Below are 27,163 nucleotides of genomic sequence, written 5' to 3' on the forward strand. Positions count from 1 at the left end.
CCCCAAGTTTTATTGAAAAATTCTGATGTAGACCAAAGTTATGGCCCTTTCAAATTTGGGTGCCACGCCCCTTTTTTGCACTCGCGAATCGCACATGTCATTTGTAAAAGTATTCAGGAGGCCATATCTTCGCTTCTAAACATGCTAGAGAACTGAAAATTGCTCTCCTGGTATACTTTTCCCTGCTCTTTCAGAATCTGGCATTAAAATTAAGCTCAGGGGAAGCACTTCAAAGCTATGGACCTGCTGTGGGGTCACCACTACACCTACATCCAATATTCTTCTATATTTTTGTTATTTGAGGAAGATACTGTAAGCAGATGCAAATTCATTCTAAATAACCATTTATTCTTTGATATATTGCCATCTGAAAATGGTCACAGGTGAGAAATCCCCCACAGGACCCCCTACTTCGGGGGTGTGGTTGACTGTGTAGATAGTTAGTAATGGGCATGAAACTTATACAGTTGAAAGAAGCATATCTGAACTAATAAATTCTGAAAATATAACTATCTCAACTCAACTCCTTCAATACAAACTCCCAGGGTCAAATATGACATTTTCAAGTCTTTCCGTTCAGCTGCCAAGAGGTCATACACCTCTTAAAATGTGAATCTAATGAGAAGGAGCACTGTCAGACAGAGATACTTAAATCAGATCTTAAATTTGAAAAACCTACTAGTAGCATCATTGAATTAATGAGAAGCCATGTTCACAGTTCTTAGATATTCTTTGGTCAATCCATCCATGTAGCTGCCTGACAAGAGCCGGCTCAATGGGCTAGGCCTCTGTGCTTTTGATCGGAAGGTTGCTGGTTCAAGGCCCGGCTCGGCAGGATCATCACGTGTCCTTGTGCCCTTAAGCAAGCCCCTTAACCCCCGGGTCCAGAACAGCCGCATGTTGGCTGACCCCGTTCTGTGACCTCCCCCCCCCCCCCCCCCCCCAAAGCTTGCTCTCACCTATCTGTCTATCATGGAGAACAAGATGGGATAGGCAAAGGAAAGTATTCCCTTGTACCTGTACTCATACTTGTGCAAATGGTAAATAAGGGGTTTAATAAAAAAAAAATGCAGAGATTTCCAGAGAACTTTACAGCCAGCTTTAGCTTTATCACCTCTCTTGAGGGCATATATCCCCTCCTACTCCCTGCTGAACCCTTGTGGCTTTTCCTTGCGTTGGGGTGGTAATCTGCAATAATTGCCATTGTAGTTCTGCTTCAATCCAACTGCAGGGATTCTGGGAAGTCGTCCTTAACCTGCTCTTATGAGCGTGGTCAAGCTAATTCGGTGTTTAGCGACTTATATGCTAAATGAAATACGGAAACGTGATCTCTTCCTGCTTTTTAGAGGTTACTGAATTTATATGGTATGGAATTTATTTAATCATCGCTGTTTAGATGGAATAGGCTGGGCATTAGTGTTGAGGTTGCGCCGGGTAAGGCAAGGAAGTGTTTTTTTTTTTGTTCCGCCTAAGTTAGTCTTCATCATTGTATGTCATTTTGCCCTAGTGCTGGAGTGCTGCAGAATTTTCAGGATGCATTTTAACTCGCACCTAAGCTTGATGCTTGATCTCGGTGATTATTTTGATCTGGCAGTTAAGAGCGGAGTTTGAGCCCAAAAACCAGCAGGAGAGTGGGCAAACAGCTCTCTTACGCCCCTTTCAAATCCTCCTTCCTCAGTGCCTTTGGGCCTTGTGCGAATGTCTGACGGAGTTCTGATTTTCTCAGTGGCTGGCTCGTATATGGCAGATCTTAAAATCCTAAATTTTGACATGTGCCCGTAGCACGTGGTAGCGGGAGAAGAAGCAGAAATGAAATGGATGGTTTGCTGTGGATGTTTTGTCCCTCAAGAATTTGTAAAAGGAGCATTTGTCTCACTGGCTGCCTTATTTCTAAATGCTTGGAAATAACTTTGCAATTCAGAATTATTCGGTTCATTTTGGATCACGATGGTGTAGTGCGTTAACTTTTGTTGTGGGGTCGGGTCAAAATGACAGCCAGCTCCTTCGGAATCTGCTTGAGCAGACTGGCGTCGGGGTCTGTTTGGGACTTGTGGGCAGATCAGTAGTTTTGAAGGGAGATTCCAGCGTTGAATAGAGCAACGTTGGGCTGAGAGACAAGCTTGCTGTGTTGTTTTTCTGGAGCTCCTGAGGTCTTCGACTGGGCTTTTGCATTTCACGGGCCTCCCAGGCAGTGATTTCAAGAGGAGCTGGATTACAGATTGACCAAGGAATGTGTGCTTAGGAGCCACTTTGCTGCGACGGCCTGGCCAACTGTAGGGCCGCTGGGTTATTCTGCTAGATAAACAAAGACAATGTTTTGTTGCTGCTGCGTTGGAAATCTGCTATCTCTCTTTTTTTTTTTTCGTCCTGCAGTGGCCATCGCAGTTAAGGCTGCAGAGACAGATGTTGCCAGTGAGGATCTGCTTCGTTTTAAGGGATCATAGGCATTAGAGAGAGAGTATATAAATAATGAATCAAGTCTCCATAACTTTAGATATAACCGACAATGTCGCAGCGTCTTTTGGTCCAGGGAGGAACCATTCTGGTCGTGGCGCCGTTCCTGACGCGATGCGCTCGCCCTCTTTCACTTCCTTTAGTTGTACCTGTTTTGATTATAAGTTCCTGCAAACTTGCAATATTCCCTTTACCACAGTGTCTGCAGCTGGTGGTACGAAACAAAGATGAGTGGATTTTACACTGTGTGAAAAGTGGTGGAAATCTGGGAACTTCAGAAGTTGGCGTGATGAGAGAACTTCCATAGACCTCTACTTTTCGGCTCACTGTTTTGTCTTGATATCAAAGTTGATCTTAGCTTAGCAGCTCCTGGGGTTCCGCAGTAAGGGGGAATGCTGGTTCCTGACAGGTTTTCCTGGTATTTGGTTCTGTAGGGGTATTTGCGTGAAAACACGGAAGAAGGAATGTTTGTGTCCTCTCCGGACCCACGTTTCAGCCCCTGCAACATCTCCTGACTGAAAGTGGCTGCCATTTTCAAAAATTAGCACGCATCTGAAAGTCATTGTAGCAGTGTGGGGGTCTCCGACTGATATGGGGGTTATTTGATGGTTGGAATTAGTCGGGGGCTCTGGTAGAGTCACTCAAGTCCTGGCTGCATCCAAATCTTCAGGGGTTGTTTGGATTCTCTAATACTGGCACCTCTGAATTCCCTTACCATGCTCCTGTGACACAGTATTCCCCCCTCAGTATCTTTAATTTTCTTTTCTTTTACGGACTTGTCTAGCTTTAGTTCTTGTCCTGCATTTAATGTTCTCACATCGTTCGTCTCGACATATAGGACTTAAATTTTGCAAGAATGGCAGCATTAATTTAGCATAGCCGTTATTTTTATATAATATTGTGCGACCTTTCTGTTTCGTTCCATTACAAACCGTCATCGAACTAAGCCATAATCGCGTCTGTCTTCGTTAAAGGTCATGCACTTTCAGAGCCAGTTTTACATGAACGGGGAAACCCTTTTTATTCAAAAATTTTCTGACAAAAGGAAGGGAAAGCTCCAATCTTTCTGCCCTCGACGTGCAACTGGCGTCGATTTTAAAATAAGGTTCGGTCAGCAGCGCTCGTTTCATGTTTTTCGCCGCTGTGGTCTTGCCGCGTCATTCGTAAACTTAGCGTCATTGCTGTAGGTCTTCTTGGATAGAGGATGCACAGGGAAAATTAACATGTATGTGGTTGACAGCACTGCCCTTTGCCAGCCTTCGTATGCTCGCTGAATAGCATAGAACAAACTGTTACTCTCCATGTATGAGACATGGCTTCATTTTCAGTGTTTCTGTTCATTCTGGGATAATATTAAAAACAGTCGTTTTAAAGGAGGATGTGGAATAATCAGATAGGCTGTGGTGGAGATGGGTGATCGAGATAGCGGGTTTACTGGTCGGCTCGCCGCTTGGGTCTAACCTGCAAACGTTTCTCTCTGGCTTTTCCTAATGATGCTGGTCTGCCTTGTTTCCTCTAATGGTGGAAAGAAATTTTACTCTAGAAGTGGGGTTCACCTCTCCACATATAAAAATGACATTCAAAAAAAACTATATAGCTCCCCGACCGCTGGGGTTTCTATCAGCGGCAGTGAAGCTAGCTATGATTTAGCCTGTTTCTGTAAGCAAAGCAATGCTTTAGTTAGTGAAGCTTAGTGAAGGCTGTGCTTCACACATCGGTTTGGTGTCTTTGGAAGGTCAGGTGGCTTCGTGGCTAATCAGAGAAGACTCAGCTTAGGGGGCAATAAGTTGCCATAGCTGTGGTTGCTTTATATTCTATAACTTCAGTATTTTGCAGTCATGCGTGTTGGTTTTAAAGACTCTTACAGGGTGATGAAATTAGTGGAGGTTATAAAGAAATTGGTGGATTCCGGATGTTTGTCATCATTTGATTGCTGTAGGTATTCAAGATTGGAAAATGCTTTGCCTGGCTCAACTCTCTGTTGGGGAGGGTAGTTTGATGCTGAAGCATGTTCGGTTTTATTCCACTCTTGTTAAAACTGCCTGGGAAAATAATTTATCCTCCATCTCTTCCATGTGTAAAGGAAACAAGCCCCCTTTTTTTGGGTTATAATGGCTTCGCCGTCTCTCCAAAGCGAGGTGTATCATGCATGAGTTATCCCCGAGGTGGATCGAGTTACTCAATCGAAAGTAAACTCGAAGCGCATCGCGGGCGAGCCAGATAGACCGTGGGCTTCGTCAGAAGAAAGGGAGTTAGTGCCTTAAGAATGGTTCGTACCTCACGGTTCAGTGTGTCCTCCGGGTAGTGGCTGGATTTCTTTATTTTTGAACAAATAAGAAATAAATGTTGAATAAGAGAAGCCCAGTGTTGGGTAATGACCACACATGTGATTTATTGTGAGTAGTTATTTTCACTGATGTAATGTCTCCATCGCCCTGGACAAGACATTGGTTTCTCAGATTTTGCCAACCATATCGGCTCACCCCAGGCTCCGTCACACGCTCGAGTCGTGGCGGGGGGAGACTTGCTGAACGCGTCCCGTGCCGGAAGCAGATTCTGGGTTACAGCTGCCAGGCACCAAGCTAAAAGCGCCAGGCCACCACTCGTCTGCTTGAACAGGGGCTGGGGGGCTGGCGGCGAATGCACCACATGGTCCGGCGTCGCTGTGCTAAGATGGGCAGACAATGTCACAAAGTCTGCGTCTGTCATTTGTGGCCGTCAAAAAAAAAAAAAAACACTCCTAGCTTTGTTGTGCTGTGCTGGTTCGTGGACAGTGGGTGCGTTTTTACACTGATTGGCTGTGGTGTGTGATTGGCACGTTAAAAGGTCACGCACCTTTGGTCCGATGCGCTGTGATGTCCAGGCCGCCGGAGAGCGACCGTGCTCCATGATCCCCTCTGGGAAGCTTCTCCTGGAGATGAAGGAGAGGAATCCTGTCAAGATCCATTATTCATGCAAATGGAGCCGTTTTAGCAATATGCAGCGGACTTTCGAGTCGGCGATGGAAACCTCTTGGATGCTGCCAAGAGGAATTAATTTAGAACCCCCCCCCCCCCACACACAACAACCTTTTGGCAGACGTTTACTTAAAAGGGAAGCTGTGATTTTTGGTGTCAGAAGGTGAGACGCATGTACCTAACCCCTCGTTGTCTTGTTGACCAGGCGTCCCAGTGGAACGCACTGCGTTCTTAGCATGTTTCTGTGTGTGTGTGACTGTCTTCTCTTGCGGTTCTGTCCTCAGACATGCGCCATGGAGGGAACCCGTCAACCCGTACTATGTGAACACGGGCTACGCCCTCGCCCCCGCCACCAGTGCCAACGACAGCGAGCAGCAGAGCATGTCCAGCGATGCCGATACGCTCTCTCTGACCGACAGCAGCGTGTGAGTCCTCGCCTGCCCCCGCTCACCGGGTCTCCTCGGCATTTCGGAAGACATTCGGTCAGCAGACTCTTGAAGTTGGTGGTGGGGGGGTGGGGGGAGAGGAGGATGCCATCAATGGCCGTAGAAATCGGATCATCGTGTTTCACTCTCCGTCGCCTTTTTCCCCTCGAGAGTGATTTTAGGAAAGCTAACTTAACCCCCCCCCCCCCCCCCCCCACATTCATCTCCATATACAATCACCCCTTGAGATGCACAAATTCCTCTTTTACGGTTTCTGTTATTCACGAATTACAATAAATCAATTTTAAGTGAACAATTCAATGGGAATATTTCTGAAGCTTGTCAGGAGATCGCAGAAACTTGCAAGACACATGCGCAAAAATGTATGGACAATACTGAAAATGAGTTGGAAAACACAATTTGTGTTGTTATTAAGTGTTACTTATGTATTTGTCCACGTAAGTGCGTACTGTAGCTTGGCTTGGGCACGCCTTTGCCTTTTTGTCTCTGCATCCAGTCTCACTCGCGTGTCGGCGGTCTTTGTGGCTGTAGAGTCTCGCATTTTAAACTTTTCAGTGCCATTAATTTTGCATTTCTAATGATGTGCCGAGGTATCATTCGTGAATTTTCACATTCGCTGGGACCTTCCGCCCCTTAACACCTCGTGAATGTGAACGGGGGGGTGACTGTAATAAGGACGGAGTCACTCAGGGGTGGAATTGAACCCTCAGTCGTTTCGCCACAATTTCTGCTTCATGATACCATTCCGGCTTTTCCGTTGGATACTTACCATGTTTCCCTTTAAGCACATTGGTGCCGAGACCTACTGCAGCTTTATGTTCATGTGCACAGATGATACCGTGTTTAAGCACATCTCTGTTCCGGGAGAGTGTAACGTCTCCTGCTTCCTGTCACCATCCGGGCTGATCGCCGTCATCACTTATGCTAATTATATAGGTTTATACTGGGTTCTGTGAGGGATCGTCGCATGTAATTTGGAAGCATGGAGATGTATAATTTTTTTTGTTTCTCTCTTAAATGAACTGCTGAAGAGGAATGTGCATGCATTGTGGATGAAAGCGGGTCGTATTAAATATGGGGAAGGACATACTTGCAATAGCCAACAGATATATAAATGTTGGACCTGCTGTTTAAGCTACCAATTATCTGTCCTTATTCATTATATGCAAGGGAAATATTACAGTGTCAGACGTCTTGGTCTAAAGAATTATTCTATTTGCTTGTTTCTAATTAATGTTGGGCTGCAGCCACTGCTGGAGTCTTGTAATTGTACCCGAGCGGTAAATTACAATCCCCTGAAATGTCTGGCCAGAATCTCGGGATGTACATTTCCGAGGCTGAGCCTCAGTACAGTGTGATTGGCTAAGATCACTTTGTGCTTAATAATATTCGGTTTTCTCTAAACTGTAAAAATCATGATTCTGTTAATTAGTGCTTTTGTCTATCACCCCTATTTCCACTATTTCAAAAGAGATGTATAGAACTGACATTCGTATTTGTGTTAAAAAATATTCACACCGATTTTGTCAAATAATTATTGGTGAAAAAGAATCAAAAATATAAAATTAAAATATGTATTATGTACTGATCGACAGCTGGCTTTTGCAAGGTTCCCTAGCTCTCTGTTGGGTTCTGGCTGTAATAGCAAGATGACCCCCCCGCCCCCCCACCCCGTTTAGCGGGAATGATGTCTCCTTTGAGTGCCAGTGGACGATTTGGCACCCAGGACTGTGTGTGTGTGTGTGCGTGTGTGTGTGTGTGTGTGTGTGTGTTTTTTTTTTTATTATTTAAATTTTTTTTTATGGGGCTGAGTTCAGACGTTTAGATTCGGGGGGGGGGGGTGGGTCATCGGGGCCATCAAAGGAGTCCCAGCAGAGCAGAGACGCGCGGATTTAAGGAGCCCTTACTGGCCGCATACTGCCAGGTATCTCATAGCCTGGGTGTGCCCAGAGCCCCGCTCACCCACATCTGTCACTGTATGTACTGTGTAGTGTTTTGGGGGGGGGGGGGCGGGTCATCTGTCTCTGGGGGAGGCTTCGGACCAGCAGCCATGGCCCCCAAATATCTTGAGCCACCCTGAGTTCCATCCGGCTGCTTCTGCCATTCGTCAGGCAGTCTGGGGGCTGTTCTGCCCCCTTTCATGGCAGGGGGCGAAAAATCGGAGCCCAACGAGGCTGTGACAAACGCTTTAGCATCTATGTTGGTGTGTTCCTGGCGCTGTGGAGTGCAGGGCCTGGCGAGCGTTGACACCAGTACCGCTGCTGTTCACTGAGGCACTGAGGTGAGCACTGTCCCTCTGTGCTGCAGGGATGGGATCCCACCGTACCGCTACCGCAAGCAGCACCGACGCGAGATGCAGGAGAGCGCCAAGGCCAATGGACGAGTTCCACTACCTCATATTCCTGTAGGTACATGGCGGACACCTGTCTGCCTGCCTGTCTCCCTACCTGCCTCACTGCCTGCCTGTCTCTCTGCCTGTCTTTCAGCCTGCGTACCTGTCTTTTTGTCTGGCTATCACTCTGCCTGCCCGTCTCTCTGTTTTCCTGTTTGTCTGCCTGTTTATCTGCCTGCCCGTCTGCCTCTCTGACCATCTGTGTGTGTCTGAGTGTGCTTGCTGTTCTGTTGGGTGTGAGGTTCAGGGATTGTCTCCTGTGTTAAAGCATTAAAAGCCCCCAGAGATGGGTATGCTAGCATATGTGCGTATGTGTCTGTATGGAAATGTGGGCGTTTCTGTGTGCTGTGCAAATATGGGCTTTGTGACACATTTCATGCCACCTGACCGCCCCTCTCACGACTGACAAAAGAGTACAGGCACCCCCATGTGAACCCCATGTGGGGGGGGGGTGTGGCTTGGGTGACAGGAGTCCATATTTCTCAGGCAGAGTCATCTCCCCCTGGGAGTCGTCGTTTGAAGAAAGGCATGCTCCCCTCCATTTTTTTTATATATATATATATTTTCCGTCTCTCTTTCTCCCCTGAAAATGAGATTCCGCACTCGGGAGCTGCTCGGCAGAGCCTCTGGGCCCTTTGATCATGTGACTGCGGAAGGTGGATGCGGGGAGCGAGTTGTCTAAATCCAGGCGGCGGCTGCTCATGCCTCCCCGGCGTTTTGTGCGGCGGTGCGGTAGATCTGAGTAGTCATTTCTGACTGCGCCGCCTGCTTTATTCATCTCTCTCCTTGTGAGGTTTCACCTAATTGGGGCCTGCGGTCGGCGGTCCGGGGGGAGGGGGCCGGGCCGAGCACGCTCAATTACGCTCCCCTTCTTAAGAGAATTTACACGCACGGAAGCTAATTTCTACGCCGCTTTTTCCCAGAGAAAAATATTAGGTTCCGAGCCCCAAAAGACAAATAAAAACTTCTCCTTTCTGGAGTGAAGTTTTAATTTTTCCGGCTGTATCAGCAGACCCGGCCGGCCTGCTGTGTTACCGTGGAGAGAGCGTTTCTCGGCGTGGAACAGCGGCTTTGGTACCACCTCCACTGCCTGACAGTTTGGTAGCAGCGCGGCGGATGCGATCCCGGCACGCTGGGCTCTGTGGGGCTGGGGGGGGGGTGGGAGGGGGCTGTCAGGATGTCATTCTCGTTATTTATTCACACAAGTGGTCTTGTCGTGTTTCAAAGCAAACGCAGAGAGCTCCATGCTCCATGCCCCTCCCAGTGAATACCAGTGAGGCAGGGCTGCGATTGGCTGGTCCACAGCATGCATGACCGAGATTTTTTTTATAATTTTTTTTTTTTTAAGGTTTATTTTGGAAAAATTTCCAATTTGGCTGAAATCGAAATCTGAGGGAGTCAAGAATAATAAGAGTAAAGGGACACGGAAGTGCTGTGTTTTGATCAGCAAGCCGACTCTCTTGCGTGTCCCGGCAGCCCGCCGTCCTCGGCCAACGCCTCTCGTATTCCCTTGCAGAAGCCTCCGGGAGGCACCTTTGAATGTTGTTCGGGTACATGGAGGATCACGCTCGTAAATGATCACAGCGCCCGGCCAATTAAGCATGCAAACACCATGAACCACAGCCGTCTTATCTCCCAGTGTCCCGTCTCACTGATCTCTGGGGTCTCCGCGGCAGTTTGGGAACAAAGTTCACTCAGTCTGCTCCCCTTCAGCCACCGAGGTTCTCAGTCTGCTCCCCTTCAGCCACCGAGGTTCTCAGTCTGCTCCCCTTCAGCCACCGAGGTTCTCGGTCTGCTCCCCTTCAGCCACCGAGGTTCTCGGTCTGCTCCCCTTCAGCCACCAAAGTTCTCGGTCTGCTCCCCTTCAGCCACCAAAGTTCTCGGTCTGCTCCCCTTCAGCCACCAAAGTTCTCGGTCTGCTCCCCTTCAGCCACCAAAGCTCACTCTCGGTCTGCTCCCCTTCAGCCACCAAAGCTCACTCTCGGTCTGCTCCCCTTCAGCCACCGAAGCTCACTCTCGGTCTGCTCCCCTTCAGCCACCGAAGCTCACTCTCGGTCTGCTCCCCTTCAGCCACCGAAGCTCACTCTCGGTCTGCTCCCCTTCAGCCACCAAAGTTCTCGGTCTGCTCCCCTTCAGCCACCGAAGCTCGTTCTCGGTCTGCTCCCCTTCAGCCACCGAAGCTCACTCTCGGTCTGCTCCCCTTCAGCCACCGAAGCTCACTCTCGGTCTGCTCCCCTTCAGCCACCGAAGCTCACTCTCGGTCTGCTCCCCTTCAGCCACCAAAGTTCTCGGTCTGCTCCCCTTCAGCCACCAAAGTTCTCGGTCTGCTCCCCTTCAGCCACCAAAGTTCTCAGTCTGCTCCCCTTCAGCCACCGAAGCTCACTCTCGGTCTGCTCCCCTTCAGCCACCGAAGCTCACTCTCGGTCTGCTCCCCTTCCAGTGGCTGTTGATGGGTTATGATGCGGATCTGAGCGAGACTGTCAGTTTGCACCTGGACATGGAGCCCTTTTGTATATCTCTGCTTCGATACCCTGTCGTTAACCGCCCCCTGTCTGTCGTCTGTCTTCGCTGCAGCGCACGTACCGCATGCCAAAGGACGTTCACGTGGACCCGCAGAAGTTTGCCGCCGAGCTCATCAGCAAGCTAGAGGGCGTCCTGCATGAGAGGGAGGCGCAAGAGAAGCTGGAGGAGCGGCTGAGGCGGGTTCGACTGGTAAGACTCCCACACCATGTATGGCTAATCAGTGCCCCACTGAGTTAATTAACTGATTAAGTAAAATTTCCCCACCAGCTCGATTAATTAAAAAACACTGAGGAGAGGTTTGGGAACCGAAGCAATGTTCATATAGCCATCCAACTAGATATCGGTAACTTTTCGGAGAACAAAAGAAATGTGTTACTTTTCATTTTGTTATTCTTAATTTCCATATGTTCTAATGTTAAATTGTGTTTTTTATTCTGCGCAAATATATTTGGATGTGTTGTCTTTCGCATTCATATGCTCTCACAGTGGTTCCCATATACTCTCACAGTGGTTCCCATATACTCTCACAGTGGTTCCCATATACTCTCACAGTGGTTCCCATATACTCTCACAGTGGTTCCCATATACTCTCACAGTGGTTCCCATATACTCTCACAGTGGCTCCAATATACTCTCACACTGGCTCCCATATGCTCTCACACTGGCTCTCACACTGGCTCCCATATGCTCTCACACTGGTTCCCATATGCTCTCACACTGGCTCTCACACTGGATCCAATATGCTCTCACACTGGATCCAATATGCTCTCACACTGGCTCTCACACTGGATCCAATATGCTCTCACACTGGCTCCCATATGCTCTCACACTGGCTCCCATATGCTCTCACACTGGCTCCCATATGCTCTCACACTGGCTCCCATATGCTCTCACACTGGCTCCCATATGCTCTCACACTGGCTCCCATATGCTCTCACACTGGCTCTCACACTGGATCCAATATGCTCTCACACTGGCTCCCATATGCTCTCACACTGGCTCCCATATGCTCTCACACTGGCTCTCACACTGGATCCAATATGCTCTCACACTGGCTCCCATATGCTCTCACACTGGCTCCCATATGCTCTCACACTGGCTCCCATATGCTCTCACACTGGCTCCCATATGCTGTCACACTGGCCAAAGTGGGACACTTCACTGTAACAAACACGGGCAAAATCATATATATATGAGCTGGTTTTTGTGTATTTTTGTGTGGCAGAGTCTTATGTTATTTCTGCAAACTCGTAACGCGTAAACCGCTAGACTTCCGAGTGATGGGAACGCACCCGTTCTAGTGGGAACGTCCGCGGAATGGAGCTGCCGCCCGCCATTCCTGTCCCGGCAGGCCGGGGGCGTGGCCCCGTTTTCGCGGTTGGGCGCGATCCCCCGTCGACAGCGGCGTTCCCAGGCCGCCGGCTCGGTTTAACCGGGACGTGAGGGTGCCTCCTCCGCATTGTTTGGTCTCGCAGACGCGCAGGGCGGCGTCGCGGTTTCGATGGCTTTCGGTCATTAAACCCGCAAAACAAAAGATTCTCCGCATCTCCACCTTGTTATTCCTGTTGCCGCCTCTCCCTAAGGGATTGGCGTCTGTTGTTTTTAATTTATTTATTTAGTTATTTGCAAGCATTCCATTCTTCCTTTCTGGGCTGACAGTAGTTTCACCTTCTCGACAGCTGCCCTGCTCTGATTTTGCATTTGTCCTAATTAAAAAAAAAAAAAACAATAACATCCTTATTCGCCGTATTAAACTGGCACCAGCTGCAATCCTGTTGTCACTCTGGGGGCTGATTGCCCCACTAATTAGATTTTTGTGAAGCTGTGTTTTTGAAATGCCATTCAGAAGAATTATTGACTTCTTGGGGACCTGCTGGTTTCTGAGTCGCAGGGGCTTGTCAGGCGTGAGAACTGAACCTGGACCTCGTTAATGATGAGGAGGGAGGTGTGCATGGTGTTGCGTTCGAATTCCTGTTTGTGTGAAATATTTTTCAATGTTTCAATGAGAAAATTCAAATTAGATCACCAGAATTTCCGCCTGATATCCCTGAATGGGAGCGACAGTGTCTGCCTAGTGGAGTGAAAATCCCAGCCGTGGTGCGTTCCGTATGTGAATGTATCCTCCCGTGTTTCATGAAGGTCCCCGGATGGCACAGACAGGGTGTGGGTTGCAAGGTGGAGCAGTTGGGAAAAACCTCCCCCGCGTTTTGTACTTTCGCTTTCGTTTCGCCTTAGAGGGGCCTGCGGTGCGTGTGATCAGCTTTGAACTCTAGAAGGCAGGAACCCTTTGAGTTTTAGGGTTCAATTAGGATTCTGATTTAACAAATGAGCAGAGAAGAGTTTCAGTAGAACAATTAGTGCCCAGACCTTAATTCATGAGTGTAAATTATGGAGGGAGGTGGAGGGGTTATCCCCTCCAATAAATCTTAAATCTTAAATGTTAGGCCTGTCCCAGGGGGGCGCAAGGGGCATGCATGCATGTACCCTGCAAACCTGCAGATCTGGACCATACCAAGTCAGCTGAGGGTGTCCGGATTCCTCCCTGAATCAGGTCCTCTGACCTGACGGGCTCAGTGATTGAAGGCCAGCACTGAATCACATTATTTTCTGAATCCATCATAGGCAAACTGGGAAAATTTGAGTGTTGTGGTGACGGCACTCATTCAGTAATCTGGAGGCGCCCCTGTAGACACGCTGTTTGGTGATTGTCGACATGCATCCTCTTAGCTTTAATCCCTTTGCGATTCCCAGGAGGAGGAAGGCGAGGATGCTGACGTGTCCACGGCCCCCTCCCTGTCCAGCCAAAGGCTGCCCCCGGCCTCCCACCCCCAGCACTACGCCGGAACTCGCTACGCGGATCTCGGCTACAATGGGCTACAGTCGCGGGATGCCCACGAGGAGAACCCCGAGAGCATCCTGGACGAGCATGTGCAGCGCGTCATGAAGACGCCTGGCTGCCAGTCCCCCGGCACGGGACGCCACTCGCCCCAGGGCCACGGCAAATACGCCGCCAAGCCAGGCGCCAAGGCCGAGCTAGCGGGCCCGTACCACCACAAGCACGCACACCATCACCACAGCGGTGGCGGACCTGGCGGTAAGCCCGCCAAGGAGCAGCAGGAGGCGGAGGCGGCGATCCGCGTGCAGGCCGGCTTTCCCTGGGGCCTGGAGGCACATCACTATGCAAGCAGAGCCCGCGGCCATGGCGACAATATGGCCATCAACATGGTGGAGGCGTTGGCATGCAGGTGGGCACGGATCACGCCCTCGAAACACGCTAACCACTTAATATCAATGACCCGTTTGTTTGTGCCGGTAAAAGTGAGTATTTCTGATCTAGTTTTTTTTTACACTCACTATGGAAGTCCTCATATTTTTTTGTGGGCTTAATTATTTAATTAGTAAATTTGATTTCTTCAGTTGGCGGTTTCAGTGGGCTGTGTTTACGGTGAGACGGCAGTAAAAGGCATGCGTGTGGGTGTGGCCTCGGCTCTTAAAGGGGACACGCCGCTCCTTTGGACTGACTGCGTTCGCTTGTTTGTTTAGCGGCAAAGGGGGCACCCTCTCCAAGCGGACGCTCAAGAAGGCGCTTCCGGAGAAGGTGGATGAGGTGCGGGCCTTTGACCTGCTCATGCCCACTGAGGACCTGGAGAGGAACCGGCAGATCATCCAGTGGATGATGGAGGGGGAGAAGGAGGCGTGTAGGAAGAAGAATGTTCACGGGTGAGCCGACCGGTTTTATCTGGCTAGGGGGGTGATGGTCTGTCAGTAATTTCATTAGCAGTGGTGTAGCTAATTGGGTTCTGTGGAATTTCTACAGGAACCCCGGAGGATCCAAGAAGCCAACGGGCCACGAGGCCACACGGCTCAGCTCAGTGGAGAGGCCCGGCCCGGTGCATTCCCGCATCAGCGCCCAGCTCCGTAACACCGTGCAGCCCTCCCACCCCTTCATCCAGGACCCAACTATGCCCCCCAACCCTGCCCCCAACCCCCTCACCCAGCTGGAGGAGGCACGGCGCCGGCTGGAGGAGGAGAAGAGGAGGAGCGGGACACTGCAGACCAAGCAGAGGTGGGGCTCCGGGGATTCGGGCCGGGCTCCTCCAACCTTGGAGGGGTTCTTCCAGTTGCCCCAGTGCAGGGGCTCCCCCAGCTTCAATCAAGGGAAGGTGCTCCTCTGGTGGGGAGAAGATCGCTCTTGTGGGAGTGGACAGCAGTATGGGCTCATGACTGGAGTACCATGGGGGTCATGGCGGTGTGGTTGTGATGACGATGTGGGAAGATGGTGCTGGTACCTGTGTGCAGTGTATGGGGAAACAGGATGGAGGGAGACTGAGAGAGAGAGAGGGGCGAGAGAGAGAGAGGGGCGAGAGAGAGAGAGGGGCGAGAGAGAGAGAGGGGCGAGAGAGAGAGAGAGAGAGAGGGAGACAGAGGAACTGAGGAAAAGAAATACAGAGGGAGAGGTATAACGAGAGTGGGAGAGAGACAGACAGACTGGGAGAGAGACAGGGATGGGGAGAGGGAGACTGGGAGAGTTGGAGAGACAGAGAAAGAGGGAAAGAGACAGGAAGAGAGAGAGATGGGGAGGGGGGAGAGAGAGATTCTGTGTGTGAGCACCTGCTTGAATGGAGCATTGTGGTGTAGGACCCCCACACCCCCCACGCCCCGCGGATGCTGCCTAATTCCCAGCGTCCTTCCCCAGGTATGTGCTGGAGGTGATGGAGCGGGGGCGCACGGTCGCCCGGCCCGCCCTTATCCCCGCCCTCAGCGTGGTGCCGGCTGTCTCCGACATTGACCTCTCCGAGCCTGAGTAGGTTCAGCTGCTCTCCCCATAGCCGTCACCCTCCTGCTCACCCTGCCATAGCTGTAGCCCAGTGTTTCCAAGCGGGGTCCTTGGAGACCCCTAGACGGTCTCCATCCCACCACAGCTGGACCGTCTGGTGGTCCCTAAGGTCTGGCTTGAGAGAGACTGCTGTAGCCTAGTGCTGTGTGCCTGCACCCCCCGCCCCCCCCCCCCCCCCGACCCCCTCCATTCAGTAATCTCCATCTACAGACTGTATAACAGTGTTTCCCAACCGGGTCGTTGGGGACCCCTGGACAGTTCACATTTTTGCTCCCTGTCAGAGTCTACATTACCTGGAGCTGGGTGGGAGCAAAATTGTGAACCGTCTGGGGGACGCCAAGGACCCGGCTGGGAAACAATGCAGCATAAAAACCTAACAGCCCTGCTCTAGCATGTCCACACGTGTAGCATACTAACAAATCCGTGTTTGTGTGTTTCACCTCCTTAGAAAGTCATTACGGTTTTCGGAACGTCGTTTAAGGAATAGTGCACTGTAGCACTGTAAAGTTTGCACCTTTGAAACAAATAATGCATAAAAATAAGTGAGATCCTAAGGTGAAAATGTTGGGTCTTATTTTTTTTCCGTTCCAGCTGGTACGCCCGTATTTCAGCATCCTGTCTGTAAATGCTCCAGTTGAGCTAGATTTTTGTGTGGATGGGATTTTGACTCGCTCAGTAGTCGGAGGGATGCCGTCTTCTGATTGGCCGCTAATAGCCCCTGATGGCCCTCCCCCCATTCCTCCCTTCACTGGATGTCTAGGGCCTCTGAATGGTTGCATGCTGACTTTGGGTGGACATGTCCGGAGCCTAAAAGAAGACATTGAGTTACTCCTGTGTCATCTTTCCATCACCCAGATGTCGAAATGCTGCCTGTGAATGCTCTGGGAGGGGATGTGCATGGAGATTTCAGATTTTTCTGAAGGGTTTGTCCTTATGCTGACAAGGCTGGACAAAACAAGGTCACAGTTCCGCCTTTACGCTGTACTCTTGCGGGCAGCCTCAGAGTCGCTGTCCCATAACTCAGCAGCGAAATCACACGCTAATAAGTCAGCATCTCGCCCACTGTGGCCTGTCAGTCGTGTGAACAGCCCAGTGTACAGTGTGCACTCAGATCTACAGGAAATGGTTCAAAAAGAAAACAGGGTTTGCGTTTCTCAGACTTGCATCATGAGAAGCTGGCTGAAGCTTCTCATCTGCAGAAGCCTGAGGAGCAGCTTTTTCTTTCTTTCTCGTTTGCGGTTCTGCGATGTCGCAGGACACGGTTTCACAGAGGAACAGTGGTGTGACTCTGTGGAAATCTGGAAACTTCCTCGCGGCATTTTGAGCTCACATTCTCTTGCAGGCACAAGGCGACGAAGAGGACGCCCTGTGAAAACATCACTGTGGCCTACTACTTCTGCGGAGAGCCCATCCCCTACCGGACATCCGTGAAAGGGAGGATAGTCACACTCGGACAGTTCAAGGAGCTGCTCACAAAGAAAGGCAGCTACAGGTACCGTGTTTGATGACCTTTTTTTTGTAGTTTGCCATTTTTCATGGGCATTTGTCATGACGCCCGCCTTCACCCTGCCCCGCCGGGCCGGTCTCCAGGAGCTAATTTCATGCTTCTCTCCAGGTATTACTTCAAAAAGGTCAGCCACGAGTTTGACTGTGGCGTGGTGTTTGAAGAGGTGCGTGAGGACGACGCCATACTGCCCATCTACGAGGAGAAGATCGTCGGCAAGGTGGAGAAGATCGACTGAATTTGGGGGGGGGGGGGGGCAGGGCCAGGCCAGACAGAAAAGGCGGGAAAAGCAAAGCCCCCCCCCCCCCCCAAGGAAGGCGAAGATGCCACGGGAAGTCAGCTCAGGATGGTGGATGAGACCGTGATCTGGACCAGGGTTTGAGGAGCGACTAGATTGTAGGTGGAGCCAGTGTCTACCTTCTGGTGGGAGTGTTTTGGAGGAGCGAGCAGACGGAGCATGTGGTATGCGGAGTACCATGTGGACATAAACGCTCCCGTTTCTGCCCTGTCGGTTCTCTGTTCCTCCACCACTCAGCACCAGCAGAAACTGCTATACACAGGAAAAAATAAAGAACAAACGAAGGAAGGAGGCAGCCTGATATTTACCGTGGTACATTTCTATCTCAGTCATGTAGCATTTAAAGTTGTACCAGAAAAATTGTATGATGAATATGTTTACTAAGCTGCATATTTTTGATATATTAACAGAAGGAAGGTATCCTTTCTACTGCAACAACACTTTCTTGTCATTTTGATATGTACAGGTACTGCTAAGTATGCCAGATGTGTGCGGGCCATCTAATTGCCTGTGACCTTTTAAAAGCAAAAAGAAGTTTTTATATAATATATTTAATTATTGAAACAAAAAAGGCAAGCGGTTGGTTTTATCCTGTTAACTGTGCGCATGTGCGCCAGCCATCCTCGTACATCTTCGATTTGCTTTCTTCCCCGTCAAAAAGTGTGTATTTTTAAGAGCTCATCGTAGCGCCGGATTTTTGCTCAACACGAAAACCTTCTAATGCATATTGTACTAATATCCATATGCTAATATATCACGCGGTTAAAGTAGCATGGATGTATGTTAGTTTAACCACGTCGTGCATTAGTACAGACAACAGTACTGCTTCCCGTTTGCCCCGTGTGTCTTTCCCCGCTCCCCCAGGGGTGGGCTGGGGGCTCGGCGCCCGAAAGGTGCCCTGTCCACGGTACCCTTCAGCGTAGCCCCTGCCCCCTTAGCAGTGGTGCAGCAAAAGCTGAGGCAGCATATATCTGTTTCACCAGCTCAGCGCTGTCCTGTCATTTGCACTGGTACTGTAAGCCTCGTGCAAAATGTACGTCTACGCCTTAATGTAAAAAAAAATAAATAAAATAAAACTCTAAATCATAGCCTTCTAGCGTATTTTGGCTAAATTTCAGGTGCCTGGTAGTAATTCTTATTATTATTATTATTATTATTATTATTATTATTTTATTACTATTTCGTGCATAGTGATCTACCTTTTGCTAGATCAATAGACACCAAAGAGCGCCGTACGTATTACATTTCAATTTCTTTAAAATGTATGTTTTCCATTTAAATGATTTGAAGTTCCTCCCCCAGATTTGTATTTTTTATTTTTTTTATTTTTGCGAATGGGAGGTCATTTTCAGCATTTAAAAATATATTTAGGAAGGAAATTATCGGTAGGAATTATTTTTAAGTGGTAAACTGCTGGGCGCGGCACTGTGTGCGGCTGCACCCATAAAAGGAACTATGTGAAATCCTCTCCAAATGCTATTTTCTCTTTATTTATATGACATTCTACTGCATTTTCTGTGCAAAATTTAAGCATCGTGGTGCGAGATTCATTAGGGCACGTAATGGACCTCGACCCCCTCACCCAACGCGTTGAAAGCACACTTGAATTATATTGGTACTTAAATGTCAGAATCGGCGCTGCTGCAAGTGGCTGAAAATAAAGCTCGTCCGTTTAGTTATTAATATGTACTTTTCCATGTGTGGTTAAAACAAAAACTGACGGTGATTACTGTGAACGCCCCCAAAAGCGATCTATCCTAATTTAACCTAGTTTTTATGTAAATATGTCACAGAGTGCCTTGTTGTTGCCGTCTGCTCTGAAGGTCAGCCGTGTTATTGCCCGAATGTCAGAAGGATGTCTGTCCATCCAGGGACGAGTGTTATTTTATTTTTTTATTGTTTTTTTTATTGTCTTTTATTTAGGACAGTTCATTAGACATTTTTCCTTCTTAATTTTCACTGCATTAATCTGGATATGCCATTTTTCTATGTAAATATGTACATTTTCATACGAGTGTCTTTAAAGTTTAGCCGGCAGCTGATTTGGACGTTTAGGATTCAGGTCATACTTAAGTCTGCTGACTTGTACAGTTATCTTTAAAAGGTACTTGGACAATAAAGAAATGTAATAAAAATGTCGCGAATACATATATTTTTTTTTATTTTTACCTTTCCGTTAGAAATGTTAGAAAAATTAACGTAACCCTAATAACCTGCCAGCCACATTTGAATTATGGTATTTATCCCCTTGCGAAAAGACCACCGAACTAGTTTTATTATTTTTTTATTGTTATTTATTTTATTTTATTAATAATGTTTTCCTGGCATCACTGCAATGCATTAAATCTTATTGTCTGGATTCTTCTGTTAGCCCGCCGGATGCTCGTTTGTTCCCGGAGAATTATTGCACTTTATTCTAATGTACATTTTCAACAGTTACCCATTTGTTTCTGGAATACCGTACGTATTACACACACACACACACACACACGCACACACACACACGCACACACACACACACGCACACACGCACACACACACACACGCACACACACACACACACACACACACACACACACACACACACACACACATATATATATATATATTAAAAAAACACTGATTGCAGCATATCTATTTTATTAAGCAAAATATCTTTTTAACATCAATCACACGTTCGTAAACGACGTAAGTGGTGTGTTTCCGTAATAAGTGACGGTATGCTTGTGCGGTCCGCTTACACGTATAATGCGAATTTTAAGAAATTATATTTGTTTTTTACGTTTCAGTGGGCATTACACGGACTCAAAATATGTACCCCCCTTATAACATGTACATTTTTTAAATCCAGGACAAATTGCATTTTAAAATTAAATCCGGTACCTCCTAGAAATGTAGTTTTTGGATTCCTAGTAAAATACATGTACTTGTTGCCATGCGAGGTGCAGCAGCGACACCCTCTGGTAAGTTGTCTGCATTACAGTAATTATTCACTTCTACGCGTAACGATCTTCTTGCAACCCTGACGAGGAAGAGGGTTGCATTTGCGATTGGTGGACGGATAAATTCTTGGAGTGATCGATTAATGTGTCTGGTCCTGCCGCCGCACTTGAGTATTTTCGCTATGCACTGGTCGTACACGATGCTGACCATCACAGTGCAGCCAATGATGAAAGGCCCGATTTCAAGGAGGTTTAAATTTCACGATAATATACCTTTGAAACAAAGCGAATGTATGCATTTCCTATTGTTTTTGTCGTGGTCGTTCTAAGTTCAGTGTGCTCTTGTATTAAACTAATCCTCTTTGCCTGTCGCGTATTATTTTAACATGTTGTAACGGAACATAAAATACCGTTAATAGAAAAAAAGCATGTCAATGAGAACCAGAGTATTTCCTCTGCGTGTGAATATCAAATGTGTGTGTCTGTAGTGTAGTGGTGAACAGGGACTGTTTAAGATAAAACAGAGGAATCCATTCATAAAAAGTATCCAGCAAATGATCCAGAAGTGTGTGAAATGTCCTTGAGATATGCCAGCCCTTGTGTAATTCGAAAGCTTGCTGGTTTAAAGCTTCTATCGGGCTTTAGATTCCACACAGTACGGCCTGCTAACAGGTACGGACACCCCGATCATCAGCTGAGCACACGCACTCTTCCTGCTGTTCTTCTACCTCACTGGCTACACCTGCTCTCTATGGGCAGGACGTGCAGCTGCGGCACAGAGACGAGAATCCACCTCCTATTCATGAGCTGATGATAATCAGCTGCTCGTCATTAGGAAATGTATCACAGTCTATGTATAGGGGCAACGTCAGGGGCAGATTCCACCCGCCTGTCCCGGGAGGAACATGGAACGACCAGGGCGAAATATAGGAGCCCCAAATTATATGGTCCCCCCCTGTTTTCCTGGCCTGAGAGCGAAAAGCTGCACAGACATAAGAAGAATTTCAGTGCCTCCCCTCCCCCCCCCCCCCCGACAGATATAAGGAGAATTCCAGCACCATTGAAATAACCTGCTGAATTTTCATAACAATACAGAGATACTACACTATTATTATTTTTGAAATTAATATAATCCTTAATCTTTAGAAATTCCAGCCTTTGGAAATCTAGATTTCACGTAAAAATTGTTCCTACGGAACCTGAACTGAGCTCCGTTCCTTTCAGTGACTTCACTCCCATCTGTCTCTGTAGCCCGTTACGGCTGTGCGCTGCAGTGCACGTGCTCCTGCCTGCCCTCTGTGCAGTACAGCTCTCGGTGATGCTGCTCCTCAGTCTGTGAGAGGCTCGCAGAAGTGGGGAGAGCTGCCCTGTGATTGGCCGGAGGCCAAGGTGCTGGTGCTCGGCGAAGGAAAGCTGCCATGACGGGACACCATGGCAGCACACATGCAATCCCATGAGCAAATAGACTGCGGTAAGCCTGACTCATTATCAGGGGAAGAGGTTGTGGGACTGTGGGAGTCAGTGAGTCCCTACGGCCAACTGCTCCTTAACCAGATATTATGTGTTCGCATTGTTCATGTTATGAACGTAGACATTAATGATAACCTGGAGGGTGAATTGCATGAACTTGCACACGTACCAATTGCATTCATGGCTTAATCGGTTCAGCTGAAACTGTGATTAACCAACAGACTTTTGGAAAAACACATACATCAGTTTCTTTAGACCCTGAGGTTAGACAGTTTGCAAAGCCATACACTAGCACAGCACAGTACACCTTAACTGGGAATTCCCAGCCCAACATGCTCGCAGATGACAGCCAGGCACTGTTGTCATTGATACCTTGTTTTGTTCCCTACTACCTCATGGGGAGCTTCTTTGAAGACGTGAGCTTGACTGAGAGGTGGTGTCTCTCCACAGTTTGAGGTGGTCTGTGTTTTCCCGAGCCTGGTAGAGAGATCTAGGGACTTGACCGCTTCTCCCTTCCAGGCACTGTGCACTGAAGACTATAGACCTCAGCGAGGTAGACAGTCCAAAGCAAGCCCATATGTGTGGTTGGCTTCTCGGAGAGCTCCACTCTTGTTGGTTTTAAAAGGTATCTCTGCTGAGGGGGGGCGTTGTATGGCTGCTGAGCATGTGATCGGAAGGTCACCGGTTCGAATCCTGATATTGATGGAGCACCTTCACTGTTGGGCCCTTGAGCAAGACCCTCAACCCTGACTGCTTCTGGGACTGGCTGGTTCTGCTGTGTCAACTGTACATCACTTTGGATAAACATGTCTGCTACGTAGATAAATGTAAATGAGGGCCACGTATATCTTTATCAGTAGAACAATAGGTGAGAACAAAGGATGGGCCCTAAGTAGAAAGGTTTATGATGCCCAACTTGTAATGCAATGCAATCACATCTGTTTTAGCATCTGGAAGCTCCAGCATGGATGACCCATGAATGCATAATTAAGCGTCTGGCTTAATTGGCTTAACCACACGCAAATTTATGGTGGCAGCCTTAAGCAGCTGGATAAGGGAACTTGAGGAGCAATGTAAGGAGATCAGCACTTTGCTTTCAGATGCCCCAGTCGCTGGGGGTGCGAGACAGAATAAACAAGAGTAAAGCACCTGAATAAATGTGAAGCATCCTGGTAAAAAAATAAAAGACTGAAACACAGCAGCTTTCCAGGCAACCCCCCCTCCACGGAATTCCGGGATAATCCTGTTAGTTATGCAATCAATCAGTCCTTTCATTCCTTGGTATCTCTTCCCGCTTTCTTTAATAAATGCACTGATGTAGATAGGTCCAGACAGAGACACGGATGGATGGATGGATGGAAACATGTCTTTACTTTCTTTATATTGCTTACACGTCAGTTGTCATGGCATTACAACTTATATATATTATTACTGTATTTGGTACAAAATTATCTCATAAAAAAATAGTATTACACATTGATGTTAGTCAAGCTGACTGTGAGGGAGAGAGAGACAGGCAGACAGACAGAGAGACAGACAGACAGACAGACAGAGAGACAGGCAGACAGACAGACAGACAGAGAGAGAGACAGGCAGACAGACAGACAGAGAGACAGACAGGAAGACAGAGAGACAGACAGGAAGACAGAGAGACAGGCAGACATACAGAGAGACAGACAGACAGAGAGACAAGCAGCAGTTAGAGCCGTTTTAGTTGCAGTGAGCATCTAACACCTTTATTTCTTTTCTTTTTAACTTACTGTATCGAATCACGTATTTTAGTGAGAATAAAAGAGAATAAACATAATATGCAGCTCAGAAAGACGATCGTTGGTGCCTCTGTGGCGTGGGGCAGATGAGTGTGGAAACTGCAGCAATTCCCACAAGAGCAGCGAGACACGGCCATTGGTGGCTAGCTGGCCAATGAAACATCGCCGCTACTGGGCAAACTGGCCAAAGCCAGAAAAGTCCTTTTAATGTCGAGTCGGTCCATCTCCTTAGGTCATCATAGTTCTCCGAGTGGAATTGTTTCTCAAAGATGGGCACCAAAATAAATCTGTGATGGACATGCTTCGGAATTTTTGATCCATTACCGGCTTGACGGTGGTGGTGTACTACTCTCTGGTGATGGTCCTTTCAAAGAGGAAGACGATTCGAGTCTCCGCACTGAGGATGAACCCGGTATGGAGGTCACAGTCACCAGTGCCATTCTCCATAGCTAACAGATAACAGCTACCATAACGCAGTAACAACTCACAGATACTCGATAACAAGCAGACTGAAAGGAGAGTTAATTGCTATTGGATCTTGCTGTGAATCTCATTCTGATACCGTTACCCATAGACACTATTGTGACGACATAACCCCCGGATAGTCACCTTAACTCAGAGACATAAACACACTTCAAAGCTTCGAAATACAGTTTGTCTACGTATATCTACTGTGTCATTTCTTCTTTATCAGTTGCATAAAACAACAGCTGTAATTCCTCTTTGTGCTGTTCAGTAAAGATTAAATGGCAGTAGTTGGGTGTGATTATAGCATTAACCTGATTGATAAATAAGGCCATAGGATGATGTGAACATCCTGGGGTGGGGGTCTGGTAATAGTCAGTTGCGTGGAGGGGCTGTAGCCAACACCAGGCGGCACAGAATGCAGCCTCCACACACACACACACACACACACACACACAGTGGGAAGGTATCCAGAGGACACCCACATGAGAGGGAGGCCATGCAGACTCCGCCCACACAGAGCAGAGGCGAGATATGAGCCGCAAAGCCAGAGGTGTGAGGTTTCAGCCCCCCCCCCACCCACCTGAGGTCACACTCTAACACGGGTAGCTTGAATGAGTGTGCGGCACTTAGACATTCCTGCCTGCTTCCCACCACAGGTACTGAGTAAATTTGCAAAAGACACTTCTTGTTATTTAGGAAGACGATGTGAGATAGGGACAGGGATGGGTAACGGAAGACAGAGGCAGGTGTATAAACGTAACTTTTAGACATGGATGGATGGATGGATGGGACAGAGCTGCGCTGTGGCTGCAGGTCTCCGCAAGCATCACCTTGCTAGGGGAGAAGGTCTCATGATGCTCTCTTGTCCTTCAGGTTCATGGTGTTCTTCTGGATGAAGCTGACATGCTGAGCAGCAGCGCTCTGCAGGGGCACAGGCTTCGCCATATCAGAGAAGCCCGAAATATGAAGCATGTGTCCATGTGAGTCTCTGTGTGTCTCTCCTCGCGTTGGAGTGATCAGCATGGAACCAGACGATGATCAAGAAGATGATGGTGCTACCTAACCGGGACCAAATACATCCCAGCTAGATTTTAGTATTTAGGAGGTGGACAAATTGCCATTAAATGTTAATCTAACCTTTCATTTACTCATCCAGCATCTTCTAGCAGTTTCTGCTGGTCAGGGTCATGGGGCAAAATGTTAATTTCAAGAACAAAAATGAAAGATGAAGATATTTTTGTGTCTCTCAGAGGGACTTCTGCTATCCCCCCCCCCTTTTGAAAGAAGCCTGTTCAAGCCTGCTGCCTCCAGCTATGAGAGGAGTATGAGAGAGCTGGGGGTGGGGGGGGGGGGGGGGCAGGCTCGCGTGGTGTTTAGTGGGGGGGTGGACAGCATTGCTGAGTTCGCACTTCATAACGACAAAAATATTGTGGAAGAGTCGGAGGAGGTGAGACCTGAGGACCATCGGCTATCTGCCGGACAGCCTTGTTTGACGTCTGAAACTAGCCAGCGAGCAAGTCAACAATAGCACAGCCTCATCGCCCCCCGCCGCGCTGAAACGGCATCTGTATATTAGACTTAGTTACGATAGTTTAGCTGTTGAAAAAAGTGCATCCTCACCAAGATATTTTAGGTGTGGCTACATATATTTCAGAGCTATATATAGTTGTAGTGGGAGTATTTGAGGTAAGATATATTAGATATATTTTACAAGACAGGTTTTTAACCGCTTGAGTTCTGAATAGCAATAATATAAATTCTGTTTCTGGACAATATTATTTTATTTGAATCGGCTGATAATTGTTTTAGTATTTTAGGTGTAACTACTCATCAGTAACTGCCGCTGCGAACCTGCTATTTGTATAGGATAAATTCCCGCTTCTAATTTTTCCGAATACATTATGAATTAGTAGTTATCATGTAGCTAATAAATACTTACACTGCCTGGTGAGCATAGAAATTGGTATTATAGCCAGAAAAATGTGAAGACATTCCAGCCCTGAATGGGAAGAGTAAATGGCCTCATGGAATGATCAATGCACTTAAACAGACGTGTTTCCTTGGCGATGAGCACATAAACGGCAGCTTTTCTAAACGCCGGCTCATTGTACCCACTGCGGGTGTCATGCTATGGGTGTAAATGTCACATTTTTCAGTTGGGGTTAGAGTTAGAATCCTACTTGAACCACACACGTCTTTTACCTTAAATGCTTTTGGTTATGATGGAACCTCAGTCAACCTAGAAAGGCCTTCTGCCAGCAGCAAACCACCTCAACACTAAAGCGGCGACTAAATTTAGCTCCCACACCACTGTTACTGGAAACCTTTACCAGCATCGAGTAATAAATTAGCACGTATGTTGTGCTAATATTAGCTTACCGGTTAATGAAGAGGAGGGTCTGTACCGATGTCACTGCAGCACGTGCTCAGTGACGTGATCCAGAGGGACGCGAGCAGAGCTGGTGACACAGCTGGGCAGTAGAGGGACGAGGGGTCGGCCCACACAGAACCTAACGAGAGGGCACCGGATGGCCCAGGATAGCCCAGAGGCCTGCATGCAAAAGCTGAGGGCCAATGAAGGAGTACAGATCGCTAAATTAAGAGTTAAATAAGAATTCCCCATAAAAAGAATTCATGCCTTGTTCCCTCTGAACAATTCGCTGGCTTGTCCTGTAGATTTCAATACTTAGTTAAAAAAATATGGGTTACCTTCAAACATATCTTCTGACAATGATATATACAATTACAATCTGCTTCATATAGCAAATATTATTATGGGCGTAATTTTATTTGGAAACCAGATTTGGAGAAAAGGGTGGCTGTTTAGATACTGCATTCAAAGGCACGCATTTATATCCATAAATAAAATATTAAGAAGATGAAATTGCAGATGTGAAAATTCACACAACCTTTTCCCACAACATTACTTGACTGTCGCCCACCAGTTAAGACTGAGGGGAGGATTTTGTAAACTCAGCAAATGTCGGTGCACAATGTCCATAAGCAGGGTGCCTGCATTCCGGTATGCCAAGGGGGCATTAAACACAATCAGGTCAGGGGGGGCTAACGTGTTATGTGACGCACCCTGACTGGGATGACAGTC

At 47.9% G+C, this 27,163-nt stretch overlaps 1 protein-coding gene across 4 annotated transcripts in view; it reads left to right on the forward strand.

Annotated features, from left to right (window-relative positions):
- axin1 (axin 1) overlaps nucleotides 1–19,555 on the forward strand; it is a 60,038-nt gene extending 40,483 nt beyond the window's left edge. For 3 of the 4 annotated variants that reach the window (XM_048991604.1, XM_048991605.1, XM_048991603.1), the window contains 9 exons: nucleotides 5,696–5,836; nucleotides 8,165–8,261; nucleotides 10,824–10,961; nucleotides 13,524–14,017; nucleotides 14,316–14,492; nucleotides 14,590–14,838; nucleotides 15,469–15,576; nucleotides 16,952–17,101; nucleotides 17,225–19,555. In XM_048991604.1, the coding sequence (XP_048847561.1) occupies nucleotides 5,696–5,836; nucleotides 8,165–8,261; nucleotides 10,824–10,961; nucleotides 13,524–14,017; nucleotides 14,316–14,492; nucleotides 14,590–14,838; nucleotides 15,469–15,576; nucleotides 16,952–17,101; nucleotides 17,225–17,351 (1,681 nt within the window). In that variant the 3' untranslated portion in view covers nucleotides 17,352–19,555. The remainder of the gene's footprint in view (nucleotides 1–5,695; nucleotides 5,837–8,164; nucleotides 8,262–10,823; nucleotides 10,962–13,523; nucleotides 14,018–14,315; nucleotides 14,493–14,589; nucleotides 14,839–15,468; nucleotides 15,577–16,951; nucleotides 17,102–17,224) is intronic. The other variant, XM_048991606.1, reaches the window with a different exon arrangement.
- Nucleotides 19,556–27,163: the final 7,608 nt, after the last annotated feature.

Source organism: Brienomyrus brachyistius, chromosome 22, assembly GCF_023856365.1.
Source record: "Brienomyrus brachyistius isolate T26 chromosome 22, BBRACH_0.4, whole genome shotgun sequence".
In the NCBI taxonomy this organism is placed as follows: Eukaryota; Metazoa; Chordata; class Actinopteri; order Osteoglossiformes; family Mormyridae; genus Brienomyrus; species Brienomyrus brachyistius.